The 26,535-nt window shown below is 37.5% G+C and overlaps 1 protein-coding gene across 1 annotated transcript in view; it reads right to left on the reverse strand.

The window, feature by feature from the left end:
- Window positions 1-462: 462 nt before the first annotated feature.
- The window catches only part of LOC126416933 (formin-2-like), a 361,208-nt gene continuing 335,135 nt past the window's right edge, over window positions 463-26,535 (reverse strand). Inside the window, exons 17-21 of the mRNA XM_050084813.1 lie at window positions 25,754-25,846; window positions 25,618-25,669; window positions 20,834-20,983; window positions 942-1,014; window positions 463-794 (exon numbers count right to left, since the gene is read on the reverse strand). Coding sequence (XP_049940770.1) covers window positions 750-794; window positions 942-1,014; window positions 20,834-20,983; window positions 25,618-25,669; window positions 25,754-25,846 — 413 coding nt within the window. The 3' untranslated portion in view covers window positions 463-749. The remainder of the gene's footprint in view (window positions 795-941; window positions 1,015-20,833; window positions 20,984-25,617; window positions 25,670-25,753; window positions 25,847-26,535) is intronic.

Consider the following 26,535-nt stretch of genomic DNA (forward strand, 5'->3'; position numbering starts at 1 on the left):
GGAGCTTCCACTGTGGTACATAAACTGCTGAAGCCTACACCCAAGCAGAACTTCAAACTTATAAGTAGTGAAAGCAAAACTTCAAACCTATAAGTAGGGAGTCTGTGAATGATCTTGTTAACAGGTTATACCAGTATGACAAATAATTCAACAAGTCAATAATCTCTTACTAGAATATCAAATAACAAATTCAGTGCATAATCAACTAAGACAGCCATTTCTAAAAGACAAAGGGGATAACTCAGTAGGCAACAGCAAAGTAAATCATCCTACCTTTCAAAACAAAGAGGTGGACTTGCCCAGCACAGACAACAAGGATACGTTTCTGCACATGGGCAAAATTATTTTGTGCACATGACTTGTATAACGGCCACTGGACAAATTCAGCAACAGTATATCCATTGCTGTATGGTACTGGATGATGCTGGTATCAACAATGTCAGTTTAGAGATACAGTACATGTTGTCACATTAGAAGCTCTTTACTTAAAATTAAGTTTTGTTTTATGTACATTGTTACTGAAAAACACAAATGACAGTACATTAAATTTACATCCATTTATAATACAAGCTATTTACAGTGTGTTAATAAATAATGAATCTGCTTTAATTTAATAGCACCATATGTAACATTTACATAATTTTTGAAAGTAGCTTGGTGAAACAGCAGCACGAATAGAAGTGGCAATGATGATGGTGACAGGCATGAGTAGTTATGCAGATGAACAGGTACATTGTGTAGACTTGCTTTTAACTCACAGGTGTCATCTTTGCTCGCATCTGTACTTTTGCTTTCTGTAAGTAAATCAAAGGAATTTTGATTCAGGACTTGAGTTACTTAATAAACAAGCAATATTAATTATGTACATAGAACATCTCCAAATTAAAAAAATACTAATAATATTTTAAAATTACATTCATGTCAAAAATCATTCAACTTACCAATCCACCACCTGTTATTTTTGATTTCTTTACATCCAGTTTCTCCTCACGTTTCCGCTTCACTTCTTGTAGCCTTGAAACAAAAATATTATGTCAAATACCTCAGAAGTCATGTAAGTTATATTTCATTGCTTTCACTAGTCACAAACAGCAAGTGAACATACTCTCATGGAAGAACAGAATCTTGCTGAATAACATGGGAGGGGTTTTCCACATATTTCTAGTAAATGAAAACACTGAGCACTTATTCTGCCTTATTTATCATATTTAGACATGGACATGTGGTCTATATTTCTGCTAAGCTAATAAATAATTAATATATCATGTAAGTCTATATTGTCATAAAGAGATCACAAACAACTTAACATCGAAGCACATCAGCTTAAATGAAAAGAGTCATTTGGATAATTTAGTGTGAATGAGCTTCTTATTAGCATACAACCAGCACAAAGACTTGCGGACAGAAATCAGAGCCTTGGAAGTAACAAACAAATCCCATTCACAAACCAATTGAAAGGAAAATTTATCACCTGTTATGAAAATAAAACCTCACAGACAAGAAGTTTAGTATTAATCACATTAGTCAAGAACAGGAGAGATGTAAACAGACATACATGAGCAATTTAATGTTTTCTGGTCATAACAATAGTTTCTGTTAAAATTAAAGAGCACTTGGAAATGATCTACTGTTCACAGCTACCCAACATGATAAGAACAGCAATGCTACTGCAAAATTGTGTGTCATGTATTACTAATGAAAATTTCATTATATTCTCAAAATCTATTTTTGAGGAAGAAATCAGAGGCTGTAAAAAGATGAGAAAAAAAATCTGGCATACACATTATCCTGAAAGAGTTTTATAATGCACAATGGCTGATCATTAGAGGACAATTACATTGTAGTGGTAGGCCAAGAGAACCAAGCATGTGGACAATTTAAATACAATAGAGAAACAAGAGTCATTTTCATTGTACCAAGACATCCCAAAAGCCAAAGAGTAACAGCTTTCAGACCAATAACTTCATTACACATGGATTCTATAACAATAACTCACACAAACAAACCAAGAATGAAACCATCTGTTTCAGATATTGAATATTGTACATCACAGACTTTTTTAGTTAATGTTCCTGTTGGTATTACTTCTGAATATGTAATTTCAGGAAAATGAAAATCATTCAGTACATACTAAATGAAATAGAAGTGTTCAGTGTAATGAGCATTGTCTGTCCACTTCCTGTGATTTCCAATATTTTCAAGACCTTTTTCCAGAAGACAGAGTTGCTAACTAATTACAGTTACAGACACAGTTACAGGAATCAACAGAGAAACAAAAACAGGCAACTTTGTTGCACAAAGGATAACAGTCATAATATATTTGGACATAACATCCCATACATAGCATAATATGAGGAAATGGGAGGGTAGCTGTGTACCAAAAAGTGGAATAAAGTTCCATAACATAGACATAAATGAATATTGTAGTGAGCAGCTCTTTGAGTATATAATTTAATAATATACTTGAAAACATTAAGAGATAGTGGTTCCCACACTGTACTGACCTTAAAAAGGAATTTTTAAGCTTTATTAAGTGATCAATAAGATATACTACAAATAATTTGGAAGCAGTTTTGTGTGGAGATTTCAATATGGATTTTATCTCAGACTGTTCTGATCAAGAACATTTGACCTACCATTCTTCAGCTGTGGCTGAATCCCAACAGTAATGTTCTCAAAGAGACTTGAAGGATGCCCAATTCCAACAGACAGTTTATTTCTAAATAAAGAAGTTTTCATGAATTAGATAGGAGGGCCACAAAAAATGATTTATCTGACTATGGTGGTCAAATGGCACCAATAAAGCATCCCTATTAAAAGGGTATAATTAAGAAAGGAAACACGTAATTTTAAAAAAAAAGAAAGATAAATTATGACCCTGTTACACTTTTCTGAGTGAGTTAAGTGGAAGTGCAAGGGGGAAATGTTTACCAAGGGCATGCATAGATGAGAAATTTCATCCCTCCCTGAAAATATGCTTACAAAATTATGAATCCAGTTCCATTTTACAATGCATCAGAAACAATTATAGTGAAAGCCAAGGAAAATGATGGTTAATATCTTGGATAAAAGTATTTTGAGTCAGAAAAGAGCAATGTTGAACTGACCACTAGATTTCTCTGAGAGGTGGATCCACCAGCATGAAAGACAGCTGGCAATAATTTGTTGTTGTAGAAAAGCAGTAACTGTGGAACAGTTGTCAGAAGAGCTCAGTTACTTCAAATGTGGAGTAGTCTGTAAATGTCACCTGAGTAACAAATCCATCAAGGACATTTCAACCTTTCTGTAGCTACCCAGCTGTACAATTGGTGACGTGATGTGATTGTGAGGTGGAAAGGAAAAGGAACACTCATAGTTAACCAAGACAAGACGGACCTCGTGTACTTGTACTGATGGCCAAGAACCATCAACCATTGCAGAGGATGGTTGTAAAAAATCACACCAAATCAGTGGAAGGAATCAATCAAGTGTTACCAACAACCCAGCTAGCACAATAACTATGCATAAGGAGTTAAAAAGGATGAGGTACAATGGTCAAGAAGCTTCTCATATGCCACACATTTCTCTACTCAGTGCTAGCCAACACTTGAAGTGGTTTAAAAAGTGTCGTCACAGGATAGTAAATGACCGAAAATGAGTGATTTGGAATGAAAAATCACATTATAACCTGTGTCAATCTGAGTGAAGGATTTGTGTTTGGAAAATGCCTGGAGAATGTTACTTGCTATCATTGTGTACTGCCAAGGGTGAGTTGCATAGGATATGGTGATAAGGTTTTTTTCTTTTTTTTTTTTTTTTTTCCATGGTCAAGTCGCAATCCTTGTATTGAGCTAAAATAATTGCTAAATGCAGAAGGAAATGAACACATTTTACAGTATTGTGTACTGTGTGCCCTAGAGGAACAATTAAAAGATAATGATGTTTGTATCAGCAGGACACTGCACCTTGTCATAAACCATCATTTGTGGACAAAAACATTTCTGAAATTAACTGGCCTGGATCCAGTGGAACACCTTTGGGATACGTTATGACACTGATTTCATTCCAGACCCCAGTGTCCAACATCATTATCTTCTCTAGTGTTAGCTCTTCAGGACAAATAACGTGCCATTCTTCCACAGACATTTAGACACTTCAATGAACGTGTCCCCAGCAGAGTTCAACCCATCATAACGGCAAAGGATGGGCACACCCCATCCCATATTAACGTTGACTAATAGATGTCCAGAAATTTTCGATCAGTCAGTGCATGTTTAGTACAGACGGCTAGTTACAGTCGATAATTAAAGGGACACTACAAGCAGTATAGCAGTATTCTTTATTGTGTCATCAAAAAGGCAATAAACTGTTTACTATGCGAATGAAATTCAAAATCTCACAAACAAAGTGAAGGCAACTCAGTTCAATATCAGGTAAACAATGAATAAACTTAGTAATGGAAATGATACTATACTCCTTGGTGACAGCACCAGTAAGATAGATTGTAATAAATTTAAATCATTGGCAACTGTTGGCAAGAATTTATTGATTTTAGTCTTCCTGGACTTGCCTTCAGAACTGCCTTCTCTTCATTATGATAATTCAATCATCTTCAGTAGCATATCATCTGTTGTTCTTGGCTGATACATTCACTCAATATTATGTTCACACACTTTTGCATAGTTAGCTGTGAATACTGTCTCAATGGTCTATCAGTTTTTTTAGTTGTTTATATTTTATTTAATTTTTACTGTCAGTATGCTCGTTAAGTGGCATGCCTTCAAGTAACAAACTTAAGACATATAGGATGTGACAAGAGCCAAATTAAAACCCAGCCAGTGTCTAACAAGTTGCAGCAATTAGGCACCATCCAGGGTGCCAAATACATTCATGTTCTATCACTTGAGGTATGGTGACTAATTACCTCAAAATCCAAGAGCAATGTTTGTTAATATAATTTCTGGAAAATGAAATTACCTTACATTTATTACTGACTGCATAAGAAAGCTCACTACAATGTGAAAAATTTGCTGATACATTTATCATTTCAAAAGCTGCTTACTAAAGTGAGACAGACTTTAGAATATCAGATAAAAACCGGTGATTCCAGAAGAACACCATCTTAAAGGACATGTTCTGTACATTATTTAATTACCAATGCTTACATAGTTAATCCAGTTCTTCCCAGCAGACTGAATTATTACAAATAATTACAAAATTGGTTACAAAATACTTTACAAACCATTTCAAATAAGTTGAATTGGTGATTTGCAGAACACAAATGAATTAACTCTTTACAGACCAGTGATTTTTTAGAATTATAGTGACACACAATAAAACTGGGCTCTATTGTTATGAACTTAAATATGTATTTAAGTCCAAAAATTTGCTGGGTGTCAAGAATTAAAAAAAAAAAAAAATCAAGGTGCAACCCTGTCTAGATTTTGGCATCTGAAAATGCCAATACAATCAGTAGTCAGTACCGGGAGACATAATCTTTTTTATATTAAAATGGTGTACTGTACATGGTCTCTAACCCAGATCATTGTCTTTTATAGGCAATGAAACATATTTAAGATCACTCACTAATGATGAACATGGCGTCCGGTACAATTGTTTATAGTGAGAAAGTGAACAAAAGTTATAGTTGTGTGGTGAAAAACGGAACATATGTAAATTATAACAGTGAAATAGTGAAGCTAAATGAACATGTATCAAGCCTGCAATTAATTGTAGATGTACTAAGGCGGGACATTGCGCATTTAGAAAATGAAAATGCCGAACTGAAACAGGCGCGTAATATCCCGATCGCCAAAGCAAGTAAAACACGGAACTGGGAGCACAGGACTAGCATGATCACGGAAGAAAGAAGCGAAAAGGTGATAAATACAATGAATGGAACGAACCGTGGCAATAAAAGCGGTTTCAGTGTCCTACCTACAATAAACGAGTGCTCTGAAGTGGATATAGGCCTAAAGGCAGAAACAACAAGGCAACATATGTTTACTAGGCCAAAAAGGGTTGGTCGTGTGAAACCCAGTGACTGTAGAATTACTGTGGTAACAAAAAACCATTTTCATGCACTAGATTCAGATATAAATGTGGAATCCACAGAAAACTGTGATGACAACAACACACCGAATCTATATAGTGACAAGCACATGAGCAGAAACTTCCGCAATAAACGTGAAGACAAATATTCTCTGATAGCCATGGATGTGAGATCGCAAAAATACTACGTTACAGTCATTGTATTCAAGCAACTAGTATTGTCAAACCAGGTGCACCCATCCAAGAACTCGTTAGAAACATAGAAACTGAAAATGATCGTCATATTGTTGTCATAGCTGGAGCCAATAATGTATATAAAAATGACCTCCACAATGCAACACGAAACCTTAAGGCAATACTAAATTCAACAGGAGAGAAATCAGTTTTTGTAGTCGGAATTCCACATAGGCAAGACCTTTCGGAATGGTCATGTGTGAACGTGGAAACCATAAAAGCAAACAGGCAATACTCAAAGATTTGCAGGGCCTACCAAAATCCATATTTTATAAGTATGGACTCCTTGCAAAGAGACTGTTACACAAGACATGGCATGCACCTTAATAACAGAGGCAAGAAGATTCTGTGCCAAAACATCAGCATGATACTGAAAGCATCTGATAACCAAGAAGTAATTGCTGCTCTTCCAGTTCCTTTCTTGACGCAAGCAGAACCTGAAGAAATGGTTACTTCTATTGCAGCAGTAGAAGTAGAGGTGGAAGCAGCAATTGTACCTACACACATAACAAATGCTGCAGCAGCAGTACCTACCACACTTCATCTACAGGATTCAACAGCAGCAGAAGATGAAGCAACATCCAAATCTCCACTGTCACCAGTTGCCATAACAATGCCTACAGCAGCAGCAGCAGTACCTATCACACTTCACCAGCAAGATTCAACAGCAGCAGAAGAAGAAGCAACCACCTTATCTCCTCAGTCACCAGATGCCACAACAGTGCCTCCAGACACCATAGCACCAGTTCCATCAATTCGTCTAGTAGCAGCTTCATCTACAATATCATCACAAGGAGGGAAGAGTAGGTACACAACAGTAGATGTGCTACCACTCCAACTGAACAAATTTTTAGTAAAAGGCAACAAGAGGCAGAAATCCAAAAGATAAGCCCTGCAAAACGTTTGAAAACCAATCACCATAGTGTTCAGTGTGTAAGCAATAAGAGCATGGATCTTAAAATATGTTACCTTAACGTTCAAGGACTGAAAGATAAAGAACTTATCATAAATGAGTTTGGTCTTGATAACCAGTTTGATATTATTTGTCTGAGTGAACACTGGGCTAATGAGAATGAACTTGCAGTTGCCAAATTTGACAATTTTAGTATAGTAAATAGCTACTGTAGGAAAGAGCACATTAGAGGTGGTGTGGCAATTTATTCCAACCAGTCACTCAATTGTACAATAACCAAACTAGACCTAAATTCCTTGTGTGATCAACAGCACTTTGAAGTTACGGGTATAATCATTAATAGTCATAAGCTAATAGTAGTATCCATGTACAGATCACCAAAGGGAAGCATTAACATATTTTTAGAAAAAATGGACATGCTATTGAGTGAATTAAGTAATATTAAATGGCTACATTATGATATTGCAATAGGAGGTGACTTGAATGCTGATTTTGATGTTACTAAATGTAAGGGTAGTGTTGCAGATCTGGAAAACTTACTAAGACAATACAATTTACATCATGTTAATAACAGGCCCACAAGAAACATAGCATGTTTAGATAACATCTTTGTAAACTTCAAGACCACTGAAAACACATGCAAAGTTGTAGTGTTCCCATTCTCGGGCCATGACTCCGTACCTCTAAATTATGCAAGTAAAATTCCCCTCAATAGGAGCAATACAAACAGACCTGTCCCAACAGTTGTGATTACCAGACCCATAACTCAGGATAAAATTAACACATTTCGTAATTCCCTTGCTGACAGAGACTGGTTTGGCCATTGTAGTGTCAATGGACATTACACATCAAGTAATGACCTGCCAGCCAAAATAATATTTGATAGATTTTTTGATGCATTCTTGACCCTATTTAACCATAGTATTCCCATAAAGAAAATCAAAATAAAGGACAGCAGCCCAAATACAGATCTCAAAACAGACAAAACATATGGTACACTAAACAGCTGACAGATCTAAAGAAACAAGTTTTGTTACTGTACAACATATACAATAGTATGAAGTCTGACTGTGCCAAATCAGCCTATGTGGAATGCAGGAATGAATACAAAAAAGCCATCCTGCAAGCCAAAAAAACCTACAATGCCAACAGCATACATAATTCCACCAATAAATGCAAAACCGCTTGGAAAGTAATTAACAGTGCTGCCAGAGATACTAAAAAAGACAAAATTAATATCCCACCACAAACACTCAATGAGTTTTTTATTAATTCAGTAAAAGAAATAGGAGACGCAATTATCAAACCAGACATTAGTCCATCAGAGTTACTCTCCCAAAATTTGGGTAGACAGTCACTAAATACAAGCATGGTAACCTTCTCCGAAGTATCGCCTAGATATGTACAAGGGGTCATAAAACAACTGAAATCATCTGATAGCTTAGATATATATGGCATATCATGCAACCTGCTAAAAAAAGTGTGTGACCGCATTCTCTACCCCTTAACCCATTGCATAAACAAGTGCTTACTTGAGGGATATCTTCCTGATGAGTTCAAACTGTCTAGGATCATCCCAGTATACAAAAAGGGAGATAAAGACTCTCCATCTAGCTACAGGCCTATTTCAATAGTACCCTCATTCTCCAAGGTAATAGAATGCATCATGTGCCAACAATTATCATCTCACTTTGAGAATCTAGGAATAATTAATGCTACACAATACGAGTTTAGGAAGAATCTGTCGACCATTGATGCAATCAACACGGTAGTCAGTTACATCCTCAAAGTTTTTGAGAACAAAGGCTTTGCTCAGGTCTCATTCTGTGACCTAAGCAAGGCCTTCGACTGTGTTGAGCACATGTCACTACTAGAGAAACTAGAATTCTATGGCATCAAAGAACACAGTCTCAGACTATTAAAAGCTTATCTCAACAACCGTAAACAGGTAGTTTGTGTTGGTAAGGAAACATCAAGCATAGAAAATGTTAAAGTAGGTGTGCCTCAGGGATCTGTACTGGGGCCCTTCCTGTTTCTGATAATGATCAATGACCTCCCCTCGTTTATTAGATCCACCACTGTATTGTATGCAGATGATACGACTTTTCTCCATAGCAGTAACAATCTTAATTATCTTAAAACCTGTGCTGAAAATACACTCACTCATGCAGCATATTGGTTCAGAGCAAATGGTTTCCTGCTAAATGAAAATAAAACTCAGCAGATAATCTTCACTCTAAGAGACAAGCCACTATCTGATGACCCTAGATCTGTTAAATTCCTGGGAGTTTATTTAGACGAAAAGTTATCCTGGGGCCAACATGTAAACTATATTAGTAGCAAACTATCTAGAGTAATTTATTTATTAAGACAACTCAGAAATTGTGTACCTGAAACATACATCAGATCATCTTATTTTGCATTTTTCCAGAGTATAATATCCCATGGCATTATCTTGTGGGGTAACTGTAGTCATATACATGACATCCTATTATTGCAGAAGAAAGCCATTAGGATAATTACAAATTCTTCACATAAGGCTCACTGTAAACCCTTATTTACTAAACAAAAAATTATGACTGTAATAAACCTCTATATATACAATGTCTTAATCTTTACGAAGAAGAACCTACAAGATGTGAAACGTAGAGAAAATGTACATTGTTACAATACAAGAAGCATCAAACACATATACATGCCTTACCACAGACTATCAAAATCAATAAATAGCTATGAAGTCACAGGGCACAAGCTATTTAATAAGCTGCCACATGCCATACAGGATCTTCCGGAACATACATTCAAAGAAAGACTGCATGAATGGTTTATTGCCCAATGAATTCTTCAACTGTAAAATGCAGTAATCCAACAGATGACCCAATGTACATTTATTGTAATATAAGCTAAAATATTTCAGTAGTCAATACCTTATCACACTATATTATAAATTGTAACTTCATTTGACATTGTCAATTGCTGTAATGGCCTAAAGACAATAAAATCTTTATTATTATTATTATTATTAATGCCCAAATGATGCAAGAGGACAGAATGGCATCCCAAGATCCAAGTAATTGTATCGTTCTAGAGTTCCCAATGCTAAAATAGCCAAAAAGGAAGTAGAAATGGACTTACCGATACCTAGTGGTACAAACAGATGAATGTAAAAAATCGAACTCAGAAAGTTAGTAGCAGTTGTAAGAGTCAATGAATATAAGAAGTATACATTATCTGAGAAGGGAATGAGACAGTACTGTAACAAATCCCCATGTTATTCAGTCCGCAAGCAAGGCAACCAGTAAAAGAAACCTAGGAATAAGTTGGAAAAGTTATGGGGAGAAAAAATTAAAACTATGAGTTTTGAAAATGACATTGTAATTCTGTTGGAGACCTTAAAAGGCCTGGAAGATCAGTTCAATGGATTTAATAGTGCCTTGAAAAAGAGGCAGTGGGATGAGCAGCAATAAAATTAAAACATGAGCAGTAGAATATATTCTAGTTAAATAAGGTGATGCTGTTGATGCTACATTAGGAAACAAGATACTAAGGGCTATCTGTATAAACATTGCCAAATAGAGGTCACTTTTGACCTTAGTTAAAAAAATGAACAAAATTTCAAAAATTTTCTATATTGTACAATAGTAAATGTGGGTCAACAGAATGAGGTTCAGTCCTGACGTAACTTAACAGACCTCACACTACCTTGCAAGGAATGCGAGCTTCATCAATAAATTTGGCATTGCTGTCTTTCTTTATTTATTTATTTTTTTTTTTACTGTCTTTCTGTAAATCCATTTGGCCAGTAAATAATTGTTGTACAGTCTACCCTTAATGTCAATATCTTTACCTCTTTGACCTTATTGTTTAGTATCTAGACAATGCATTTTATTTCAGCTAGTCTAGGGATATACCACCTCTTTACTTTGACAGTTTACTGTATGCATTTTGATTTCACAATTGAATATCTCTTAGTGGAAAATTTTCTTCAAATTTGACTTTAATCGTCTGGAACAGGCAACTGAATGAATCATTTGATAGCCATTCTTCAAATATTTTGTGTCAATGCAGCTGTGAAAGCATTTAAACTTTTCTCTGTAATAACCCAATTTCTGAAAACAGAAATTGGATGTCGGCCGATAACTTGTTATGTACTCATTGATTTTAGCCATAGCATGATGATTACTGCACTGTGATCTGCAAGTTTGAGGTCAATTTTGTAGTACCATCAGTTTAGGTTACCGACAGTTGTGTCATCTCCACTGTTAACAGATAATTTCCCACAAATTGTCTATAGCAGCTTACCAAGTTCATAAAATCTCTCTCTTTATATTATCTTCTCCGACCTGGATGTTGACGACACCACACAAGGGGATTCTTTGTCCTAGGTGCACTAGGTTACAGAGACACCTTTCCAATAGGTTGATGAAATTTTCAAAATTTCCATCTAGGGAACAGTACACGCAGATTACAATTAAGTTAGCATCTTGAAGTGTCCTTAACTTTCAGTAGCAGTTGTTTATCTATTACACAAACCATCTAAGTACAACTCCTGAGAATGAGTCCCCACACAACTATATAACAACTGAAATGTCTGTTCTTGATGAAGCCACGCAGGTTCTTGATAAGACAAAGTCCACGAACACAGCGGCAAGTAACAGGAGAGATAAACATCTGACACAGTCGTATGGCACAGGAAGCTCATAAGCAGTCAACTGATGGGCAGTTAATTCTATGTCCAAATCTACACAGAAGTTATTTAAGTTGATTTAATTGGCACTGAGCTTATTATTTGCATACACAGATACATTGCCATGGATAGTAGTTTCCTATAATATGTTATCATTTACATATATTCAATATCTCTCCAGCATTATATTCCTAGTTGGACATGCCACTGTTCAGATATACATTATACACTGGGTCTCACTTCCTCACCAAAGAGTGATAATACATCAAGTCTTATCCTGGAGCACTACATTTGGACTGCCTATAACAAAGTCTGCATATTTGCAATGGTGTCATTTCCTTTTCTACTGGAGTGTTTTTAATTTTGAGATTTAATGCACTGGAGCACCACTGAGCATCCTCCGGAATAAAAAACGTCTTATCATAGAGTTCTTTGGCCATTTACTGTTGTCCATTATTTTATCTTTTTGGTTGAAATCAACACCAATTTTGAAGTTCTTATTTATTCCCTTCATTGCTAGTTTTTCAACTGTAAAACTATTGTCACTTGGGAAAGTGTATTGTAAGAAGTTAGTTACAGTTCCAGCTATAGTGCCACATGAGTTTGCTGAGGTGAACCAGGTTCTTTTATCACCATACGGCATTCCTTTTTCATCACCAGTACCTGATGTGACTACTTCGATTTTTAGTATTGGCATTTCAAAAAGTTTGCATAGTAGGAAAATATGGAGGAAAACAAGCAGAATAATCCCCACAGCAAAAAAACATCAAAATGATCAGATATTGGCTGGGGGGAAGGGAGTGGAGAAACAAAGAACATTCAACAGCACACTGGCTCAGAATGCTAGGAAAACAGTCTGAATGTCACAATAATTATCTTCATAGTTAGGGACAGGAAAAATGATAATATGAAAAATAAAGCAAAATTAGCAGTTTTCAGCAAAATAACATGTGATATAAAATTTTTATTAGATGTAATAAAATCTGTAATTTTTCCAAATGAAAGATTTGTAAATCTGAGGATGGCAGTTTACTAATATTGGCAACTGATATTTATGAATGTTACAACTGCATTTTGATTTCTACTCCCCTCAAGGTTGAGATTCATATATAATCTTAAATTGACAGTTTGGTTCACGCATAAGAAACTTTGATCTGTCGATAAAAAGTCAACAATAATAGCAAAAATAATACAGAATTTGGCAAAAAAAACAAATCTTGAAGATACAATACTGAATTTGACAAAAAACACCAAATTTGACACAATAGACAACACCGAATTTGGCAAGAAAGTAACACCAAATTTGGCAAGAAAGTAAGACCAAATTTGGCAAGAAAGTAACACCGAATTCGGCAAGAAAGCAACACCGAATTCGGCAAGAAAGCAACAATGAATTCAGCCAAAAAGCAACACCGAATTTGGCCAAAAAGCAACACCAAATTCGGCCAAAAAGCAACACCAAATTCAGAAAGAAAGCAACACCAAATTCAGAAGGAAAGCAACACCGAATTCAGAAAAAAAGCAACACCGTATTCGGAAAAAAAGCAACTCCGAATTCGGAAAAAAGCAACACCGAATTCATAAAAAAGCAACACCAAATTCAGAAAAAAAGCAACACCAAATTCAGAAAAAAAGCAACACCGAATTTGGCAAAAAAGCAATACCAAATTCAGGAAAAAAGCAACACCAAATTCAGCAAAAAAGCAACAGCGAATTTGACAAGAAAATCAACACCAAATTTGGCAAAAAAGTAACACTGAAGTTGGCAAAAAAAGAGACACCAAATTTGACAGAAAGGGCACTGAAACTGGCAAAAAAGTACCAATTTTGGAAAAAGAATAAAGTATATTACAATAGTGACACCAAATATGGCAAAAAATAACATCAATATTGGCAAAAATAACAACAATGTTAGCAAAAAATAACAATGAATGTTGCATAAAATAACACTGAATTTTGAAAAAAAAACTGAACTTGGCTACAAAATAAAATGATATTTTTTCTGTCACTATTTATGGCCGCCTGGTGTTGGTCTAAAATGGCAGCTTTGATTATCAACACAAACTGTAGGTAAGTGTGGCATCTTGTTGCAATGTATCAGACTTTCAGATATTTATTGAGTATGATGAAGACATACATGTTACATGTTGTTTGCCATGGATATCAGCGGCATTTTGTGCAAACAAAAGTTCTGTAGTTTACAGGCTCTCTGTCAATGTAGAGAGTGGCAAATATAACATTGGCATTGTCTGCTTAGGTACATCAGTCATCCAACACGGTACCACTCAGCATTTTGTACATTATCAAACACTGTTTAGGAGTGACCTCGACTCAAGCATGCAACCTCCAAGATATCAAGACACAATTACTTTTAATTATTGGCTGGTAACAAGACTTTTCTGATTGATCTAAATGTGGCTGCTATTTCTGTTCATCAATAGATGAGCAGCTGCCACAGCTGTTTAACAACATGTGGGCATTTGGTAGTTAATTTATCACCCTCCAGTGCCCACTGACTTGTCTAGAATTTAATGCAAAATGTATAGTTACTGCTATTCAAGCGTAAAAACCACTTATGTAAGAGTTGTTGATTCATTACTGGCTGCTGTCAAACTCCATATATTTAATTTTTACTGAAAATAATTTTAATTTCCCTTTGTTACTGCACCACTAAGTGTCCATGAAATACTTCAAAATTTTCTCACATTAATTATGAGTTGTCTCCAAGATTTCTTATAGGAGCAATTAATGTCTGCAATCATTATTTGCATCACCAGTATTCTCATCAACTTAACTTTACAAATTGGAGGGAAAAAATATTCTGAACTTCAGTAGAAGTGTTAACAGTACTTCCTTTATTATTTACTTCTGTCTTCATGCAAATCCATTCTTTTGAAGTGTCATTAGGTTGGGAACTCAAAACTGCAATTGAGCTTGATTGGTTCTGTTTAATTTGGCTAATCAAAGTTGGTCCTATTTCACGGCAAAACAATATGATTGAAGTTTATACAATGCATACATCTCAGTTCAGTTTGATCTGAGTTAATTTTTTGTGCTACTCTAAGGTAACTGTTTTATCTATTTCACCCTAAAAGTAATAGATGAGATCTGCTATCTGGGCAGCAAAATAACTAACCACAGGAGAATTAAATAGAAGAATGTCAAATGATGAATGGCAGGTGCAAGAAAAGCTTTTCTGAAAAAGATGCCTACTTACCATAAAAAAGAAATGCCAAGTTACAGACAGACACAATTAAAAGACACTTACATATAGCTTTCAGCCACAGACCTCATCAGTAACAGAGAGACACACCATCCACACACAAACACACACACACACACACACACACACACACACACACACACACACACAAGCACACCTCATGCACACATGACTGCCAACTCTAGCATCACAGGCTACAATGATACATCACATGGGACGCAAACAGCAATCTAGAGAGGGCGAGGCAGGTATGGTGTACGGGTGGAGAGAGAGGCAAATGCTGTCTCATGGAGTGTGCAGAGACTAGAATGCCAACAGGTGCAGCGTCAGGAGCTTGTGGGACAGGGACATGGGGAAAAAGGAGCAAAAAAGGAGAGAAGTGGGGAAAGATGGGTGGATGCATTAGCAGAGGACTGCAAACAAACAATTTGGGAGATGAGAATGGGGAGGGGTTGATAGGACAGAGGGGTGGAAACTGTTGGGTGGAAGATGTACGGGCAGTATGTTATCGTAGGTTGAGACCAGGATAATTATGTGTTGTAGGGATGACTCCCATCTGCACAGCTCAGAGAAGCCGGTGGTGGAGGGAGGATCCAGATGGCTTGGGTAATGAAGCAACCATTGAAATCAAGTGTCCAGAATGAGATTTTCACTCTGCAGCGGAGTGTGCGCTGATATGAAACTTCCTGGCAGACTAAAACTGTGTGCCTGACCGAGACTCGAACTCGGGACCTTTGCCTTTTGCGGGCAAGTGCTCTACCAACTGAGCTACTGAAGCACGGGTGTGAGTCGCGCTTCGGTAGCTCAGTTGGTAGAGCACTTGCCCACAAAAGGCAAAGGTCCCGTTCGAGTCTCGGTCGGGCACACAGTTTTAGTCTGCCAGGAAGTTTCGAAATCAAGTGTGTTGTGTTCAGCTGCCTGTTATACCTCAGGGTGGTCTACTTTGCTCTTTGTCACAGTTTGGCAGTGGCCATTCATCCTGGTGTACAGCTGGTTGGTAGTCACACCATTATAAAAAGTTGTGCAATGATTGCAGCAGAGCTGGTAAATGACATGGCTGCTTTCACAGCTGGCCCGGCCTCTGATAATGTAGGACAAAGCTGTGACAGGACTGGAATAGGATGTGCTGGGTGGGTGGGCTGGGCAGGTTTTGCACCTGGGTCTTCCACAGGGATTTGCTCCTTGTGGCAAGGGGTTGGGATTGGGAGTCACTTGGGGATGGACTAGGATGCTGTGGAGGTTGGGTGGGCTACAGAATATGACTTTAGGAGGGGTGAGAAGTATCAAGGGTAGGTTGTCCCTTATTTCAGGGCACAATGATATGCAATCTACATCTACATAGTTACTTTTCAATTCACACTTAAGTACCTGGCTGAGGGTTCATCGAATCATTTTCATACTACTTCTCTACCATTCAACTCTCGAATGGCATGTGGGAAAAAGGAACACCTAAATCTTTCCGTTCGAGCTGTGATTTCTCTTATTTTATTATGATGATTATTTCTCCCTATGTAGTTGGGTGTCAACAAAATATTTTCGCATTCAGAAGAGAAAGTTGGTGATCAAAATTTCGTAAATAGATCTCACCACAAAGAAAACAGCCTTTGTTTCAGTGACTGCCACCCCAACACACATATCATATCAGTGACACTCTTACCCCTGTTGTGCGATAACATGAAACAAGCTGCCCTTCTTTGCACTTTTTCGATGTCTGCCATCAATCCTACCTGGTAAGGATCCCACACTGTGCAGCAATATTCCAGCAAAGAACAGACAAGTGTAATGTAGGCTGTCTCTTTAGTGGGTTTGTCACATCTTCTAAGTGTTCTGACAACAAAGCGCAGTCTTTGTTTTGCCTTCCCCACAATATTATCTATGTGGTCTTTCCAATTTAAGTTGCTCGTAATTGTAATTCCTACATATTTAGTTGAATTGACAGCCCTTAGATTTGTGTGATTTATTGTACACCCAAAATTTATTGGATTTCTTTTAGTACCCATATGGATGACCTCGCACTTTTCTTTGTTTAGTGCCAATTGCCACTTTTCGCACCATACAGAAATTCTCTCTAGATCATTTTGTAATTGAAATTGTTTGTCTGATGATTTTACTAGACAGTAAATTCCAGCGGCATCTGCAAACAATCTAAAGTGGCTGCTCGGCTTATCACCTAGATCATTTCTGTAAATCAGGAACAGCAGAGAACCTATGACACTACCTTGCAGAAAGCCAGATATCACTTCTGTTCTGCTTGATGATTTGTCATGTATCATTACAAACTGTGACCTCTCTGAGAGGAAATCATGAATCCAGTCACACAACTGAGACGATACTCCATATGCACGCAATTTGATTAATAATCGCTTGTGAGGAATGGTATCAAAAGCCTTCTGGAAATCTAGGAATATGGAATCAATCTGAAATCCCTTGTCAATAGCACTCAGTATTTCATGGGAATAAAGAGCTAGATGTGTTGCACAAGAATGATATTTTCTGAATCCATGTCGGTTATGTATCTATAAGTCATTTTCTTCAAGGTGATTCATAATGTTCGAGTACAGTATATGCTCCAAAATCCTACTGCAAACTGAGGTCAGTAATATGGGTCTGTAATTCAATGGGTTACTCCTATTTCCTTTCTTGAGTATTGGTGTGACCTGTGCTACTTTCCAGTCTTTAGGAACAGACCTTTCGTCAAGTGAGCAGTTATATATGATTGCTAAGAAAGGCACTTGTGTCTGCATACTCTTAAAGGAACCTGATTGGTATACCATCTGGACTGGAAGACTTGCCTTTCTTAAGTGATTTGAGTTGTTTCACAACACCTAAGATGCAGAAGATGTGGTTCAGTTCTTCCAGTTTGGAGTGGTACTGTGTGATGAAGGGGACACTCCTTTGTGCTGGTTCTTGGGGGTGGTGGGAGGATTGTGGGTGTGAGGGGAAAAGGCACGACAGGAGATTTGTTTGTGGACTAGGTGTGAGGGATAGTACCTGACTGTGAAGGCCCTGAGACCCTCAGCATACTGAGCAAGGAAGTTTTTGTCACTGCAGATACACCATCCCCGGGTGGCCAGGCTGGATTGGAGAAATTTTTTGGTGTGGAAGGGATGGCAGCTGTCAAAATGCAGGTACTGTTGTTTAAACCCACAAGCCACCAACGGTACATGCATTTTGACAGCTGTAATCCCTATCATACCAAAAAATTCCTCCTGTACAGCCTGGCCACCTGGGGATTGCATATCTGCCGTGACAAAAACTTCCATGCTCAGTATGCTGAGGGTCTCACCAAGGCCTTCACAGACAGTCATTATCCTCCAGACCTAGTCTGCAAACAGGTCTCTCGTGCCATTTCCTCTCACACACCCATTCCTCCCACCACCCCCAAGAACCAGCCACAAAGGAGTGTCCCCTTCATCACCCAATACCACTCCAAACTGGAACATCTGAACCACATTCTTTGCTAAGGTTTTGATTACATATCATCATGCCCTGAAATGAGGGACATCCTACCCATGATACTTCCCACCCATCCTAAAGTCGTGTTCTGTAGCTCACCCAATCTGCACAGCATCCTGTTCCATCCCCAAGCTACTCCCAATCCCAATCCCTTGCCACAAGGATAATATCTCTGTGGAAGACCCAGGTGCAAAACCTGTCCAATCCACCCCACAGCACTTCCTACTCCTGTCTGTCACAGGTTTATTCCACCCCATCAGGGGCCAGGCCACCTGTGAAAGCAGCCATGTCATTTACAGCTCTGCTGCAATCACTGCACAGCTTTATATATTGATATGACTACTGACCAAGCTACCCATCAGGATGAACAGCCATTGCCAAACTGTGGCCAAGAGCAAAGTAGACCACCCTGTGGTACAACATGCAGCTGAACACAACATATTTGATTTCAATGGCTCCTTCACTACCCAAGCCATCTGGATCCTACCCTCTACCACTAGCTTTTCTGAACTGCCCCCAACTGCGCAGATGGGAGTTATCCTTACAACACATCCTCTGCTCCCGTAATTATGCTGGCCTCAATCTATTGTAAAATACTGTTCCCACACCTTCCACCCAACAGTTTCTACCCCCGCTGTCCTATCACCTCCTCCCCATTCTCATCTCCCACCCTGTTTATTTGCAGCTATCTACCAATGCATCCACCCCTTCTTTCCCCGCTCCTTCCCTGTTTTTGCTCCTTTTCCTCCACCTCCCTGCCCACAACCTGCTAACATTGTGCTTGTTGGCATTCTAGTCCCTGCACACTCCACAAGACAGCATTCATCTCTCTCACCACCTGTACACCATCCCTTCCCCTTCCCCTTTCCCTTCCCCTTCCCCACCTCTTCCAGATTGTTTCTTGCACCCCATGCAATGTCGCATTCCATTGCGAGATGCTGGAATTAGTGATCATGTGGGCGTGAGGTGTGCTTGCTTGTTTGTGTGAATGGTGTGTGCCTCTCTTTTACTGGTGAAGACTTGGACAAGCGCTATATGTGTCTTTTAATTGTGGCTGTCTGCAACTTGGGGTGTCATCTTTACGGTAAGTAGCAATCTGTCTTTTCCTACATTGCTGACATTCCTACCTGGAGATTCAATTGTTTGATTTTATGAAAAAGAATTAAGTGAAAATTGAATACCAATGTAAATATGGGAAGTCTTTTCTTCGTGAATGTTTTACAATGTGAGCAAGAAAATGACAGAAGATTTTGAAATGTGGTGCTACAGCTGAATGTTGAAGGTTAAAGGGCTAGATCAGGTAGACATACTGAATTAGATTGGGGAGAAAAGAAATTCATGGCATAATTTGACAAAAAAGATATAGTATGATAAGACACATACTGAAGCACCAAGGAATAGGTTAAGGAGGACAACAGTGACAATGACAAGAACATTTTTATTTAGCTGTTTTGGGAAATCTAGTTCCTGAGAAAACATATGGTTTATTTGTCTTCACTCTTGTCAATTTGTGAAAAAGTAAAATGCATTAAAGGTACATTTTAGTACATTCTTAGCAATAAAATGAAAACCTAACTAAGGAACCAAATACATAATAAAATGCATACTTGTTTGCAGAAGAACAACTGCTCATATTCCACAACCAATGGTTGAAAGTATAAAGATATGCTATAATTTCTGCAAAAATTTCTACTACAAAAGTACATTGAGCCATCTGATTCTTCTGGTTTTTTTATTTCCTTTGCACACAAGGAGCGCTACAGTTATATGTTGAGTAGCTACAAAAAGTAAAAAATCAGATTAACTACATAATCACCTTAGTACCAATCTACCTATATTACACCACAAAAGAATAGAAACCACAGTTTCGTGTTATTAATTCACATTGATAGGCAATGAATCTGTAACATTCAATGTGCATGCACATTTATGTTTGAAATCCAGTGGGAATCTAAAATTAGCAAGCACGGAAGGCATGGACGGGGACTGCACATGGGTAATACTTGGTGGGAGTGTGGGTCAGCTAGTGAGCATGCTGAGATAGTATGTGAATTTGCAAAAATCACTGTGTTTTGGTGACTCAATGGTTAACACAACTGCTTTGGAGGCAGGAGACCCTGGGTCTGAGTCTGGTCCGGCAAGCATATACACTTGTCAATGCTTTTTCTGCACAAAGTTCCAGTGCAAATGACATCATTAGTTCCTTCCCTTTTGTTTCCTTTCTCCCCCCCCCCCCCCCAATCACCCACCAAATCCCCCTTTCAATTTACATAACAAATTTGTTACTTACTTTTCTTTTATTAACCTCTGCTGCTCTTTCTTCCATATATCCTTGAAATCACAGCAAAATGGTAGCCACAAAGCAAAGAAATCTTTAGGTGTTACATCTTCTTTATTACCTTTTGGCTGGTATTGATAAAATTCCATTGTGCCATAAAACCTGAAGCATAGAGAACAATTAACTATACAAGTATATAACATACATAGGACAATGAACACCTCTTTCTTCAAATAGTAATATCAATATTACAATGGGTACTCATTTGAATTACTTTATAGCTATTTAGCTCCAAATAATGGAAGCAATGGTAATGGCAAAAATACAAATCAACCCATAACGACATGAAGCATTATAAACGTAGGATATGTAAAAAACTTATGAGTAGATTAAAGAGGACAGAAGAATGTTTCAAGGCAGCTGGGGATTGATCAGCCACTATAATGAATTATTAAGGAAACAAATGGCAATTAAACCTACTACTGCCTTAATTTTCTCCCTAAAACAAATTTCTCTGTATCAGGAACTGGGCTGCTTACAGTAATTAACAAGCATTTTAATTTCTTGAGTAATGGTGCTCTTAGCTGCCTTCATGTAATTTAAGCCAAACTTTCACCTAGAAGTTTATACAACTTAAATGATTTATACAAAAGATACAATACAACTTGTTACTAAACAAAACACTGTACATTTTTCCAGAGCTAGTATGCTCAGCAACTGGCGAAGAAAAATATGTCCAAGGCTAAACAGTTGCTGCTGAAGTATATACACTTATTATTGGTTTCAACTTTGTAGGCATGGCAAGCAAAGGTTGATCTTGTTAATTAACATCAAAGAATTTGGCACCAGCAACTATGACTAAAATACAGAGAAGAATCCAGTATTACAGCAAAATCATTAATAATGTAGTATTTTGATAGACTGGCTCTCAAAGAAGAAAAATGTTAACCAGATATAATTTAATATTGTGTTGAAGGTACAGAACTCAGCAGAGGTGGATGGGTGGGTGAGGGGGAGGGGTTGGGGGGGGGGGGGTTGGGGAGAGAGAGGGAAATGGAAAAAGAGAGAGAGAGAGAGCTAAAAACTTATATGATACAAACAGGAGGTGCACTAGTGTATTTAACAGAGATCATCAGGATGCAGGATGCTGTTAAATATACACATGGGAACTACTGGACTATCAGTCAGTAATTCCAATTACTGAACTACTTGCTAAATAATGTATTGAATGAGAGAAAAGGGATCAGATCAGCAATTTAAACCTCAAGCACATTAATCCACAGTAAGACAGGATACTTCCATGGAATCTATTGGAGAAAGAAATGCTTTAACCACACAATGAGGAATACAATATTCACAAATCTGAAGACAATGAGTATTAAGTAAACAAACAGGCAAGTGTCTGCAGGTATCAAAATCCAAATAAAATTTTAAAGTCAGGATATACACAACACAGTAAACTTAAATTGGTTTAATGGGGGTAGGACACAATCACTGCTTTCTGGTCCATGTGTCAAAGGTGGGCAGCATGAATGGTCATGTGTTTGTCTGATTTCTGGATGACTGTCACAGAAATTCTGAAACACCTAAATTGGAAAATTCTTGAATACAGATGTGAATTATCTCACAAAAGCCAACTATCAAAGTTCCAAAAACCAGTATTACAAGAAGAATCTAGAAATATTCTTCAAACCTCTACATGCAATGTTAGACTAACTTCAGCATGTACAGTGTAATTTAAGCACACATTCTTCCTGCAGCCCATACACTGCTGGAATGGGCAGAAACCATAACATATAGTACACTCAGCCATGCATTTCACAGTGGTTTGAACAGTTTGTGTGTAGATGTTGAAAGTGGCAATGGAGAAATTTAACATTCAGAATGGGAATCAAAAGTAGAGGGCACTTGTTATGAGTAATACCCGCAAAAGATTTGACTATTCTCAATGAAAGTAACGAATGATTTCCAAAACTGTTACATGGAATCAAAAAGCTGCATAGCACAGGGTCCAGTTTAAGCACAAATAAATCACAGTCAACAGTACAGTTGAATAGTGTAATGAAAAATGATCACTTGATAAGCTTCAAAACTGATGACAGTATAGTAGATATAGTTACACAATTTTGCAAAAATTTTATGGTAGCAGTGCTTTGTTAAATGAATTTTTTCCTATTTCAAGTTTTTTTGAGTAAGTTAAAAACAAATCTCAGTATCTTCATAAAATTATGTATGTTTCTTTGCATAATTAATCTTATATGCTACTGAAAATATGGCTATTAACTTCCCTGTTTCCATTCCAGCACTACACAGCCCTCTATTCCATCAATGCACCCAGTCTTTTTATTTCTCTCCTTTTCCACTACCTCCCCACCTCACTCCCCTGTCCTCTGTCCACCCTCCTGACTGCACCTAGCTGCCCTACCCTCTCTTCACCTTGTCCCTGCATATTCCCACTAGCAGCACTTTACTGTTCTCCACCCATACCCTGCTTTCCTTTCGCTCCCCCTCCCCACTCTAGCCTCCTCCTTACCCCCACTCAGTTGCCTCTCCCATCATGTGCTGCTGCTCGCAGCCTGGCTTCAATTGCCAGAGACTAAGGTTATGATGTGTGTGAGAGTTGCGTTTGTGTGTGTGTGTGTGTGTGTGTGTGTGTGTGTGTGTGTGTGTGTGTGTGTGCGTGTGTGTGCGTTTTTGACAAAGGCCTTTTTGGCTGAAAGCTCATTTTGTAACAGTCTTTTTCTTGTGCATATCTGCGACTCATAATATTGTTACATTCCATCCTGAATTTTCCATTGTTTGATTTTAGCTATTAACTTTATCACTTCAGAACATGATTTGCAAAATACATCTTTGTTCCTTTTCAGAACTGAGGAATTTTTTATTGAGTACTAAATTTAGCTGATGAGTGGTAATAAGCATACCAGACAAAATATTAGTCACACCCAGGAGAACTTGCTAAAATTGCTTCTGGCCTTGATAAGTTATCATATCATACATAGCAATTACATTAAGAAAAATGTTGAATGCTGTATTTTTACCCCTTGTTCCAAACAGTCCAAGACATTTTCGATAGTATTAAGATTCCTGACTTGGACAGTTTGGGGGTAATCTGAAATGTGTGGTAACTGAAGGAAACTCCAAAAGCCAAGATTGCTGAAAAAGCATTTTGTTGGATGAGCAGCAGTGCTTTCATGATCAGATCTTAGGCTTATTGAATTTTTGAACATATTATCCTTCACTATTACAAGTTGCTTCACACTGCATGGTGGTGGGGTGTACAGGTGCATTTTGAAGTGACTTCTAACACTGATGGATAAGATGTTATAAATTCAATAAGCATAAGATCCAATGATGACAGCACTGCTCTTTTGTAACTTGTCATCCAATAAAATTTTGTGATCTTGACTTTCGAAGATTTTTTCAGCTACCACTGATTAAGACAGGGTTGTTTAGCAGGCCAATGAAGATGCAGTAGTGTGCTGGAGTGTTTGCCAAACTAGTAACATATATATGCAGCTCTTTGACCACAGATGTTGTTATCTTGGAAGATGTTTGTTTGGTTTGTGGGGCACTCAACTGCGCAGTTATCAGTGCCCGTACAAATTCCCAACTTTTGCTCAGTCCAATCTCGCCACTTTCATGAACAAGGATGAAATGATGAGGACAACTCAAACACCCAATCATCTCGAGGCAGGTGAAAATCCCTAACACTGCCAGGAATCGAACCCAGGACCCCGTGCTCGGGAAACGAGAATGCGAACGCGAGACCACGAGCTGTGGATTTGGAAGATGTGTCCACAGTAAGCACATCATGAAGATGTAGAAGAAAGGCCATAATTTATTCACCAAAAATATTGGAATAAACATCCTGATGCACATTCACAGTAAAAGTCAATGAGTTGTCTCGCATTGTGGTACAGAAAACACTCACAAAACTTTACAGAACCTGATTTGCAATCTCTATACAGTGCAGTTTAAATGTTTTATTGGGCCTTTGGTGCACTTGACATCTTACTTTATTTGAAAGGGGCAAAATTTAGACTGGGTGGGGCCTATGTTGATTAATTTAAGATGTGAAGTTTTATATGCACCTGTGAGCAATAACTGTTAGTGAGGCACCTGACTTCAAATATCAATTGCTTGCAATCCCTTCATGGTGTCCTTTTAGTAATTGGTTAAGACTGACTTGGATCCACAGATAGCAGCAATTTCTGTCAGATTTGAAACTGACTGACATGGTATGACACTCATCTCCAGTTTCTGTTGGTTAAGAACTTTTCAAAACCACTGTTTCTGTGCTGTGTTCCACGAGTGGTACATCATTCCTTGGAGACAAATAAGGCAATCTGCATTGATATTGACACACCGACAAACTGGCCACCTTCTTCCACAGTGTGGTCGAGGGCACATCCAGACATGATGGCTTCTTCCTGCCTTGCAGTCTTGCCTACACATCAATCAATCTTACTCTTCCAATTCTACACAAATGACTGACACCTAACACCACTTCAGTGCCATGACTTATGTAAGTGGTGGAAAATTGGTAATAACTTTATAAACTATGGCTACACGAAGAATGAACCATTATTTTGTGAATAGTTACTGCACCACTAAGTATTATCAGCAATTCTCATAGTTAAAGTTTGTAGTGTGAGATACTTCAATAAATGCTTAAACAGTGAATATATTCTGTACAATAAATCACCCTATTTCACATGTGTGTAATTTCTAAGACAACATCTGAATATTTATGGACTAAATTTTGTAATTAGATGTCTCTTAGCTACACTTACTTTTGCTTGCATTCCTCTAAATTTTCTGTTTCACCAAGCAGCTGCTTCTTGGCTACAAGGAAAGAAACATCCTTTAACATTCCAAAGGCAACATTCTCTAAAATCAACACATTCCAAAATAATAATGTTTTATTACCTCTTGTTATAAAAAATTCCATCTTATCCTTGAAAGGCTGTAAATTATTTTCTGAAGAGGCCTCAATAACTTTTTGTGTTTTATTGCTGCATGCTGTACAAAATAATAAAAACAATGAGTAATCCACAGCAGTTCCTACATTTTTGCTACGTAAAAACTGCAGAACAAGAGTATACAGTACATTATCATAAAAAATTTAAGACTAGACACACAGTGGTCACAGAAAGAAATAATGTTCAAATCATATTTAAGAAATTTATCCACTAAAGAAAATAGTTTACTACAAAAATATATCCTGAATTGAACAACAGGGACACATTACATACCACACAGAACTGGACAGAAGAGAATCTTTTATGGCTGTGTAATGATAGACGTACAACATCGAATTATTTAGTAGTTGAATGACAAGGAAAACAAACATAATAGGATAATGTGGTCTAGTGAATGTCTTCATAATTTTCAGTGTTATTTCTCTTTTTATTTCTGGAACATTGCACCATATTCACATATGGTCCTAATAATTCAAACTCGAACATCGAATTATTTAGTAGTTGAATGACAAGGAAAACAAACATAATAGGATAATGTGATCTAGTGAATGTCTTCATCATTTTCAATGTTATTTCTCTTTTTATTTCTGGAACATTGCACCATATTCACATATGGTCCTAATAATTCAAACTCGAACATCGAATTATTTAGTAGTTGAATGACAAGGAAAACAAACATAATAGGATAATGTGGTCTAGTGAATGTCTTCATCATTTTCAATGTTATTT

The sequence above is a fragment of the Schistocerca serialis genome, chromosome 8 (genome assembly GCF_023864345.2).
Source record: "Schistocerca serialis cubense isolate TAMUIC-IGC-003099 chromosome 8, iqSchSeri2.2, whole genome shotgun sequence".
NCBI classification, from domain to species: domain Eukaryota; kingdom Metazoa; phylum Arthropoda; class Insecta; order Orthoptera; family Acrididae; genus Schistocerca; species Schistocerca serialis.